General features: G+C 38.2%; 1 protein-coding gene across 1 annotated transcript in view; it reads left to right on the plus strand.

Moving 5' to 3' along the window:
* ACSL1 (acyl-CoA synthetase long chain family member 1) overlaps positions 1-9,359 on the plus strand; it is a 42,169-nt gene extending 32,810 nt beyond the window's left edge. Inside the window, exons 14-21 of the mRNA XM_059818192.1 lie at positions 778-873; positions 1,894-1,966; positions 2,658-2,746; positions 6,060-6,176; positions 6,556-6,699; positions 7,283-7,384; positions 7,463-7,534; positions 7,738-9,359. Coding sequence (XP_059674175.1) covers positions 778-873; positions 1,894-1,966; positions 2,658-2,746; positions 6,060-6,176; positions 6,556-6,699; positions 7,283-7,384; positions 7,463-7,534; positions 7,738-7,878 — 834 coding nt within the window. The 3' untranslated portion in view covers positions 7,879-9,359. The remainder of the gene's footprint in view (positions 1-777; positions 874-1,893; positions 1,967-2,657; positions 2,747-6,059; positions 6,177-6,555; positions 6,700-7,282; positions 7,385-7,462; positions 7,535-7,737) is intronic.
* The last annotated feature ends 1,031 nt before the right edge of the window (positions 9,360-10,390 follow it).

Below are 10,390 nucleotides of genomic sequence, written 5' to 3' on the forward strand. Positions count from 1 at the left end.
TGTTTTCAATACTGGAAGTGTGAAGCATCACTATATATCCTATCTACTTGCTAGTTCATAGGCATCATTTTGCAATTGCTGAATTTCATATGAACGGTTATAATCTGGTATGGCTTTCATCACTGATTGAAGACTACCTGGCTACTAAGAATAAAAAAAACTGTATTATTTCTGACTTCATTTTTCAATTCCCTTTGTTCTAATATTATCAGCTAACTGTATTAGGGAGGCTTCTCTAAAACAGTCTGGTGCTTCTCTCTTACCACTTTGAAAGCAAACACTGTCCTTCTGAAGGAGGAATGCTAAATGTGACTTAGTGCCACTACTGTCTCCTTACTTGTGGTCACTAGTAAGTTATGTCTGCTATTGTATCTGGCACTCACTTGCTATGGCCCTAACCTTGGTTGTACAACATGCCCCTATGGCTGCTTTTTATAGCATTCAGGATGTATGAGAAGATGACAGAAGGCAGTTAAAAATAGTCATTGCTGTAAGGTCATGCTTAAGTTCTTCTAGACTTTTGGCTGAGTGTGCATTGCAGTGACACTACAGCATAGTCTTTGTAGATACTGTATGTTTGAGATACCTTTTCTTCCAGCCATTAATGAGATTCAAGTTTAGTCTCCTATTGCAAGCTATCTTTCTTGTAATGTTTTTATTCTCTAACATTTGTGGGTGGCACTGTAGGTGAACAGTGGCTGAGGGTGGGATGGAAAAAGACTCTGGAAACTTCTCTAAAATGCTTTTGGTGTCCACAGTATCTTGTGTCTGTTGTAGGCAAGTTTGGGAGGAAAAGTAAGGCTCATGATCACAGGAGCAGCACCTGTATCTGCAAGTGTACTGACCTTCCTGAGAACAGCTCTTGGCTGTCAGGTGAGTTTCCTGGCCTTAATCCTAAACCATAAAGACTTTAGTACCTCATTCCAGCTTTGATATTGGAGCATTTCTAGTAGTCTGACTATATGGTTAACTCTTTCTGGCATTCTTCTTGGAGACTACACAAGTGCATACTCCTTTCCGGAGTTTCTCTCTGACCCCTGAGACTTCTGTATTCATCCCAAAGTCTTTATTATAACTGAAGTAACCAGCTGAACTGTCTTAAGGGAAAGATTTTTGGGGGCTGCTGTAAGCAATAATTAATGTTCTTGGATTAAGTTTCTGGGACTTGCCTTGCTTACAGAAGTATTCATAACTACTGTAGAGAATCTAGTCAACGTGATGATATTGTAGTGTTGTTGCTTTGAAGATGAGACTGGGGAGAATCAGATTGCACACATCACATTTATCTTCAGAGCCTCTTCAAAGTATATGCTTTTTGAGGTAAAATCTGAATAACAATGGCACAGGATGGAGAAAATGTGTTGAAATAAATTTCAAGGACAGAAAACACTCTGAAATGTGAGGCTTCTGTGACTTCTTGAAGTTCTTCAGCAGTGTGCTGGTGTAATAATGCATTCTGCACAGAAAAGGGAAGCCTGTCTTGTATATAATAATCACAGAGCTGTGATGTGGCATAGGGATTCCATTCCTAGCTGTTTTAGATAAACCTGTCCTTAAATGATGTGAATGAAGTCATTGCTAGTGCCACTGTTCTTAGTTTCTTCCTCTTGCTTCCTCTGTTGCTTTCTGTTTTGATCTATACAGGTGTCACATAGCATGTGAAATTGAGTGAAACTCTGAGTAAATATTGGAACTGAAGGTAGAATATTAGCACTTAAAATTGTGTATTGTGATGAAATTCTGATATAGTGATATTCTTTTTAGAAGATGCTGGGGTTTTTGCTAAACTCAAATTTAAACACTAGAAAAAGAAGCAAAATATTAACTTCATTTTAATAAGAAACTATGTTGAAAAGTAAGAATTTTAAATAATCTTTTGGTTTCACGTCCTAGTTCTATGAAGGTTATGGACAGACTGAATGCACAGCTGGATGCTCACTGTCACTGCCTGGAGACTGGACGGCAGGTATGGTGTTTAATGGTCTGTCTGTTAAATTTCAGGATGCTATAGAGGTCCCTGATAACACTGTTTAGTCTTCAGTACACCTATCATGAAGCATAAGATTCTGTTTTTCTTAAAGTGAAGTAAAGTTTTGAAGGGAACCCTCAAAGTTTCTACCACTAAATAGCTAGGAATGTTCAGTAATCCAAACTTTTAATAGGCTTTGTCCTTGTAAGCTGAAGTGGATTTAGGAGAGGGGAAGTCATGGTATCAACCCTTCTAACTCTTACCGAATACGAACCTACTGTGTATAAACACAGTGCTGGAAACTTAAATGGCATTTTGGTGTTGGAACAAACAGTCTGCACTTTCAGCTGCTATATCTCCAGCTCCCTAACTGAAATAATACTGATAATTGAAACTATAGTGGGACTTTTGCTACTTATGTCCACAGAGTGCGTCCATAGAGTGAGGATCCTGATTATAAGAAAAAGCAAGCCTGAGTACATGGTTCAGTTTATAACATTCTAGGGATATCTGAGAATTTAATGTTTCAGTCCCAGCAAATTTAAGCTATTACTGTACTAGTATTGGTGTAGCAGATTACCAGAAATCAGTTTTCCATCTCTTTTACTTACGCATGTAACCAGCTTATTGTTTTATGAACCTGACTAAAAAGCAGTTCAGGCTATTGAAGTGTTACTGTATTTAATAGGTCATGTTGGAGCACCCATGCCATGCAATATCATCAAGCTTGTTGATGTGCAAGAAATGAATTACTTGGCTGCCAAAGGTGAGGGTGAGGTAAGTAATTTCAAAAGGTCAAGATGAGCCTCTTATGAAATCTTGGAAAATGTTTTTTGTTCCTGAAATAACAAGTAACTGTCCAAGTTTTAGTAAAAGTGCTAAACATGGCTTGCTACCTAAAATCAAAGATGCCTGCTTTGCCTGCAGGCAATGACAGCTAATGATTCACAGAAGCAAAACAGAAAATAGTGTATTGGAGAGGACAAAAAGCAGCTTACTGTGGGATCACAGATTACTATGTATTTATAGTTGTATGACCAACATGCTATCTTCCAGCTGTGGGATAGCTGAGATGCTAGGTATCTCATACTGCATTTATCCTTCAGTAAAATGCTAGCAGAGGGCTTCCTCCCCTACCCCCACTGCCAAGTGCTGGAGAACAGCTGATGCATGTAGCTTGTTACCCAGCTTGTGATGTGTGAGATGATAAGGTAATTTAAAGTGGCTGGAACACCATTAAGAGGAATGGAGATAAAATGCCATGAAGGCTGCTAATGACTTGTGACAACTGCCTGCACATTCTTAAGTTTTTTTCTGCAGCCTGCACAAATTGAACGTGTATGTTTTACAAATTGCACTTTGAGGAGTCAGCTCTGTATGTAATGCTATATGCTGTCTTTTTCAATATTTTTTCCCAAGTAAACTACACGGCTTGAATTTTGTGTATAGACTTTGAACAGATGTCCATGTAGTGATTTTTTCCCCCCCCCCCAAACCCCTTAGACACAACAGTTAGTTTGCTTTTTTCATATGCATTTGAGATGCCTTGGGAGCAGTTGGGGGTGAGAAATGGATAAATAAAAAGTAGCTAAAGCAAGTAACTAATTTGTGACTGCAAACTATATAATCTTTATTTGTTTTGGTTGCAATTTTTATCAGACTAGAGACAAATCATTGGGCTTTAATTCCCAGAAATACTTAAGGATTTAGTTAGGCTTGGTGGTGGGAAACTGTTAGCAAGTGGAGGGCAATGTCAAGATTCTTTCCTGTCTTGCATATGACCCCATGTTTAGTCTTCATCAGCAATTTTTGCTTCACTTTAAATATGCTTTTAAAGCTTGGTCTGCTAGAGGAACTAGGTATAAATTGTCATAATGAGAAACAGTTAAGTAGTTTTTTATGAAACTTCTAGAAAAATGTTTTGCTTGTGCTTACTGTGAAAGCTTGCTGCATTAGGAGTTACTTTGGACTTGAATAAATATGGTAGCCCCTTAATATACCAGGTACTGTCTTAGTCTTTCAGTCTTAACTTCCTCAGTGTGAACTATTCTGAATTTAACAAGTGTTGTTAACTTGTTTCACAGAACTGAAGCCCATAGCTATAGAACTGGCTCTCCTTTGCCTAAAATAGATCTTCCTATTCATTGTCTGTCTGTTCTTTAGCTGGATTAAACACTCCTAGTCCTCCTTTTTGAGAGTAAGCTTTCAATATTCTCTGTTCTGTCAGCTTTGCTTTTTCACTTTTGCCAGTTATCCATGTTCAAGAAGGATAAATTTGTGAATAGAATTACATATGCTCATGTGCAAATGAGGTCTTAGTGCCAGTTAGCAGGATACAGATAAATGGTTTGCCGTCTGTACTGGGAAAAGCTGTCACCTACTGACATCCTGTGATTGTAGGAACAATGAAAAATTAAACGTTTGATCAGTCAGCCTTTGGTTTGACTGGGGCATCTAGAGTTCTCTTCTACTCGTATCCTTCCAGATAAGCTCTGTTTTATAGCAGAAATTACTTGGTTCTTAAAACACGACCTTAGTTTGGTCGTGAGTTTGGTACTGTCTCTACAAGGTCATCAGAACCCTCACTAACATTCTGACTTCCCTCCTACTGACAACATCTCCTGTTCATTGTATTGTAGTTCACCAGCATGCCTATGTTTTTATGCTGAGGTAAGCACTGAAAATATTTGGGATGAGTTCTTTCAAGAATTGGTCTCTGAACTATGTTAGTAATTTCTTCTAGTCTGAGAACTTATATTAGTGCCTGAAGATTCTTTAGCCAGTTCCTTGCCCATTTTATAATTGTACTGATCCCCTAGACTAATAGTTGGCCTAGTATTTTATCAGCCCCTATTGATATTTATTATCCATTTGGCCTTAACTTAAAACTGGATTTTCTATCCCATTCTTCTAGACTTGTTCTAGAGTCTTGATACTATTGCCCAGACCAGACCCTTCTTATTGTCTCCTGCTGTCCACGCATGCCAAGCCACTCCCACGCTGGTGTGATGGTTTGAATCCTTTATTGCTTCTGGGGACTCCTGTGTAGAACTTTCAGGGTTTTTGGACTCCTGATTCCCCAACAATTGTGTGCAGTGGACATCTTTAAGTTTTGCTTAGATCTTGTTTATCTTGCTAATCTCTCTGTCCTCATTCCTAAGGAGGTATTTTATTGTCCTGTTGATCCTTAAATAACAAGAGTCCTGTCCTGTGGCCCCCCCCTCACCCCACCGAAGAAAACTTACACAACCTTGGGTGTTATATTGAGAAGAAAATACTTCAATCTGGGATCATCTCTGGATACTTCAGGCTCTACTCCATGTTCCTGCCTAGTTGCTTTACTCTTCTGTGTTCTCTTACTGACAGATACTCTACTAATTGTTTTAATTTAGCTTGTAAGGTCTGACCTGATTTTCTGGCAACCTCTTCACCTATAAACCTTTAACCTTGTTGGTCCTCTTCTCATACCTTGTAAGCATGTCTTTTGATCCTAATAATGCCCATGCATCCAGTTATATCCGTAGAAGTTGTTCTTAGTTTTCTACGTGGTACACAAATCCAGACAACATTCAATTTAAAGAAATTGCAGGTTTCCTTTATAGAGAAGTCTTGAGTGCTCTAAGCCCTAAGGTATTGACAGGCTTACTTTTGGACAGCAAAGACGTGATTGCTTGATATACAGCTTTCTCATCACTAGTTTTAGCACAATGCCCCTGCTGCTTACCAACGCTGAAACAAACACATTGCCAGGTTGAGGGCATCAGCAGAATTCTGGATCCAGCAGAATTTCTTCAGATAAACAAAAATAAGTTTCCTCTGATAAATTCAGAGTATTCAAATAGCAGGTAGGAACACTGCTGCTAGACTGGAAGAGAACAGATGCTTCCAATTACTTCTTATTATACTTCATACCAATGGAAAATGTTAAGTTTTCAAAAACCTTGAGTAGATATTTCTGTACTAATGCATAAACTTCATCTTGTCTTTTTTAGTGGGGGTTATTGAGAACCATTGGAGAAAGCATTCATTGCAAATAGGATTTGTTAACTTCTCTTCATAGTAGCATAAATTAACAAATGGCTGTTTTCAGGTGTGTGTGAAAGGGCCAAATGTATTTCGTGGCTATTTGAAAGATCCAGAAAAAACAGCAGAAGCTCTGGACAAAGATGGCTGGCTTCATACAGGAGATATTGGGAAATGGCTACCAGTAAGTTAACTTATATAGCTGAAATGTACTTCTGCAGTTATTAGCAGTAGTTTAACAAATAAAATAGAAAATATTTGGTATTAAACACAATTAGGTGAAAGACAAGTACTTTTAGGAGGATAATTACTGTTGTACATAAATCTGTGTGCCTGTGGCTAAAACAGTATTGGCATTGCCAATCCTGAGGCTTTCCCTAGTTTAGGTTAGATGGGTGCAGAGTCTGTCTTCTGTCAAACTACTGTTAGAAGTACTCTGGCTCTAGCACTATTTTACTGTACTTAAGGTACATTACATAATCTAGTGCGGCAAGCTTAAGCTGTGTAGATTGTTTTTTTCACTTGAAGTGTCTCTTCTGAGTGGAAGGTATTTCTGTCAACAGAATGGTACATTGAAGATCGTTGACCGGAAAAAACACATATTTAAACTAGCCCAGGGAGAGTACGTAGCACCAGAGAAAATAGAAAATGTGTATCTGAGATGTGAAGCACTTGCTCAAGTGTTTGTCCATGGAGAGAGTTTGCAGGTAAGCATTCTTCAGGTTATTTTAAAAATGAATGCAAGAGGAGACTGCAGAAAAGAGTTTTCCTTTCCTCCTTCCCCCCACCCCAAACTTTGGGACTGAAGTCTTAAATTTTTTTTAACATTAACATTTTGGTTCTGAATGCACTTTCAACTCCAGCAGTTATAACATGTTTCTGGACTTAGTTTCAGACCAGGTAGTAGAGCTGGATTAATTTAACTGAGTATTAATGACTGTACATGGTTCTGGACTTAGTTTCAGACCAGGTAGTAGAGCTGGATTAATTTAACTGAGTATTAATGACTGTACATAAGTTGCTTGCTAACAGGGTACAGGGAAAATTAAAAAAAGCCAAGATGTCTGGGGTTTTGCAAGTGTAAATTGAAATGTGGGTCTTAACAAGAGTAATTGTCTTAAGTGCAAGCTTCTGAACTGCACTCCTGTATTCAAGTAGCAGAAAGCTGCTGACTTTACAGCAGGATCGGAACTGCTGTCCAAAACCTAACACTGACTAATAATAAATGTGTAGGTACTAAGTCTTGACTTTAAAAAGAAAAAAAAAAGCTTGACAAAAATTCCTTTTTAGGCCTTCTTAGTAGCTATTGTGGTACCTGATCCTGAGACTTTGTGCAACTGGGCCAAGAAAAAGGGCTTTGAAGGCTCATATGAAGAGCTATGCAAAAACAAGGTGAGTCATATCTAACTGAACAGTTAGCTGTTCTGCATCAACTGTTTCAAACTATACAGTGTATTCCTGTATCCACAGGACCTCAAAAAACACATTCTGGAAGACATGGTGAGGATTGGGAAAGAATCTGGTTTGAAGTCATTTGAACAGGTAAGATGCTAATGAGAGCTGAACACCTAATTCTTTAAGCTTCTCAATACCAATATAATATGACTCTACAGAAAGTGGTTTTAATTTGCATCTGGAAAAATCTTTAAAGTGATGGGCTTTGTTATGATGTCTGAGCAATCTTTTTAATAGCCTTGTCTAGTCCAAGGAATGCGGTGTTTATTTTCCAGCTGTTTATTTTCCAGGTCAAAGACATTGCTGTGCACACTGAAATGTTTTCCATTGAAAACGGCCTGCTGACACCAACACTGAAGGCGAAGAGACCAGAACTGCGCAAATATTTCCAGTCACAGATAGATGAACTCTATGCTAATGCCAAAATGTAACTGAGAATGGAGTGAGGAAAGTGGCACACATCTGATGTCTACTCTTTACCTTCATATCTGTAATTTGACTACAGCAAACATAGGGAAGGAAACTGTGCAATCATTAACTTGTACAAAAATGGGTACTTGCCATAGGAACATCGAAGAAATGGAACACTGCCTTACTGTCAAGTTGTGTTGCATACTGTTTTTATGGTGACCTACAATTTCCAAAAAGAGCCTTAACTATAAATGGAAAATATATGTAAGTTATTTAAGACTTCCTTGGCCAAAAATGGGACTTTCCTTCACCAAGGAGCTAAGGTTTTCTTATTGCCAGCATGTTTGCTGTCTGCAGTGTATTTTGCAGTTGTCAATTCCACAAAGGATTTGGCAGGTTTGAAAATGCCTCTAAGTATCTTGCATCTTCAGAAGGATTACATAATCTGTTAAAAAAAAAAGCCACCAAAAAAACCTCTGCTGTTGTATAGCTGGTATCACATCTGGCATTAGTCCTAATATTAACAGGGGCAAGGCATCTGAGTGGTTTTCTCCCTTCTGTATCTGCAGCCAGTTCTGAGGTGTACTTTTACAAGGTAGAAGTCAGAACTCCACACAAAAGGAGACTGAATAAAATTCCTCAGAGTAAGTCTGCATATGGTGGTTTTACACAGAAAGTGTGGATGCAGTTAATTCAGCAAGTGTAGCCTTTGCTACACTTAACACAAATCCAGAGTAATGCCAGCCCTGTAAATGAACAGATCCTAACTCTGGCAAGAACACTAGAGACCTAAAAACAAAACCATTCAGGAGGCTGGGCTATGCTAACAAGTCAGGTAAACACTGCACTAGCCACTTGTTTCCCTGTAATGAACATGTATTTAAAATGCATTTTTAAAATGTGCCAGGTCCTCTATAAGCAGAAGAGCTTCTGATGTAACCTCCCAGTTTTCTGTGCTTTATGTATGAGCCACTGAGTGTATTTCACTGAATAGCAAAATAGGTCAGGTAAATGTTTTTGCCTGATGCTTTGCAGCAAGTGGAAGTATTTAAATATGCCAACAGAAGTGTGTGGCGTGGGAGAGGTGTTCGTTCAAGGATAAAAACCTAATTCCCAGATAAATTACAAAGTAACTGTTACCTTTTGTTTGAGAAATCAGCAGAAATAAGCCTTATTACAGCATAAGTCTTTTGCTATCCTTAACAGAGTTGGTTTTGCATTAGTATTCATTGCTGTTTTTTGAAAACATGGATATATGTAAAATACAAGCACAACAAGGTTTGCACTAAGATTTGTGTGTGATTGTAATGCACTACTCTGTAGCATAATTTCATACATGTGTGCAATTAAGGTACACAAATCCAAGTCAACTGTTAGAGCAGTAGTTTGTTACATTGGAATTCAAATGTTTGCTTAGTGTTGGCTATTTCTATGTTTTATAAAACCAAAACAATTTTCAAAACCAATGAAGGAAACCAAAATAAATATTTCTGCATTTCAACTCAGTGAAGTGTTTGTTTATCAAAGAAAGATACTGCTGACTAACAAGCTGAGGTGTAATTTGGTAGCTCTGACAAGCTGTAAAACTCCACTACTACAAACATACTAAATAGAAGATAAATGCTGGTTGTTGACACTTTACTTTTGGAAGGTAACTTTCTGCTTTGGCCTGGTATTTGTGTGTAAGTTTTTGGCCAATATCTGTAAGAAAGGGATGCTGCTGTATGTAACTTGCTCCATCAGTATTCTTAAACAAAAAACAACCTTTATTTTTTGTCTTTGGTATGGTTTCGTAACAGTTAGGTAGTGTTCTTACAACTGTTCTAAACAACTTTTGAGTGAGATCTGTTGTTTTCTTAAACTTTTATGCTGCTTTTGGGTGGTGATGGTTGTCCTTCCTCTGTTGCCATCATTCTTCCCCTTCCCCTCCCTACACCATGCATCTGGCTTTAATCAGTGGTATGGTATGAAAGATTTTGTGGGCAGATTTATCAGACCATGGTAGATGAAGCATCACCAAGATAATGTTGAGAGCTGTCTTGATGTTACTGTGAAATAATAAGCATACTTCTGTTCCTGGTCATGGTGGACTTTTTCCTTGAGTCATTTTGTATGTTCCTTTATACATTCCTTCCCTACTGAAGGAACTCCTAAACCAAATTTTTGTAATTTATTTGATACTATATTCAAATATGTGTGTATGCTGCTTGGAAAGAGAGAGCAAAGTATCACCACGCTTCTCCTAATGGAGATGACAAAGAGATAGTTGAGAGCTGTGACAGTTGAGGTTATGTTCTTAACACATCCCCTCAAAGAAAGCTTTCTCGAAGAGCCACTTATCACTACAGGAACAAAGCTGTGCTGTACATATCTGTACTACTGCTTGTTACGTTCAGCTCATGGACTCCTCAATGGGGCTGGGTGCTATAGCCAGCAAACTAGAAGTATAAGGAGAGCTCTCTACCTGTTAATCCCAAAGTGGTATTTCATTGTGTTTTAGCTTATTTGGTTGGAAAAAGGGGTGGGGGGGCA

This window comes from Gavia stellata, chromosome 5 (assembly GCF_030936135.1).
Source record: "Gavia stellata isolate bGavSte3 chromosome 5, bGavSte3.hap2, whole genome shotgun sequence".
NCBI classification, from domain to species: domain Eukaryota; kingdom Metazoa; phylum Chordata; class Aves; order Gaviiformes; family Gaviidae; genus Gavia; species Gavia stellata.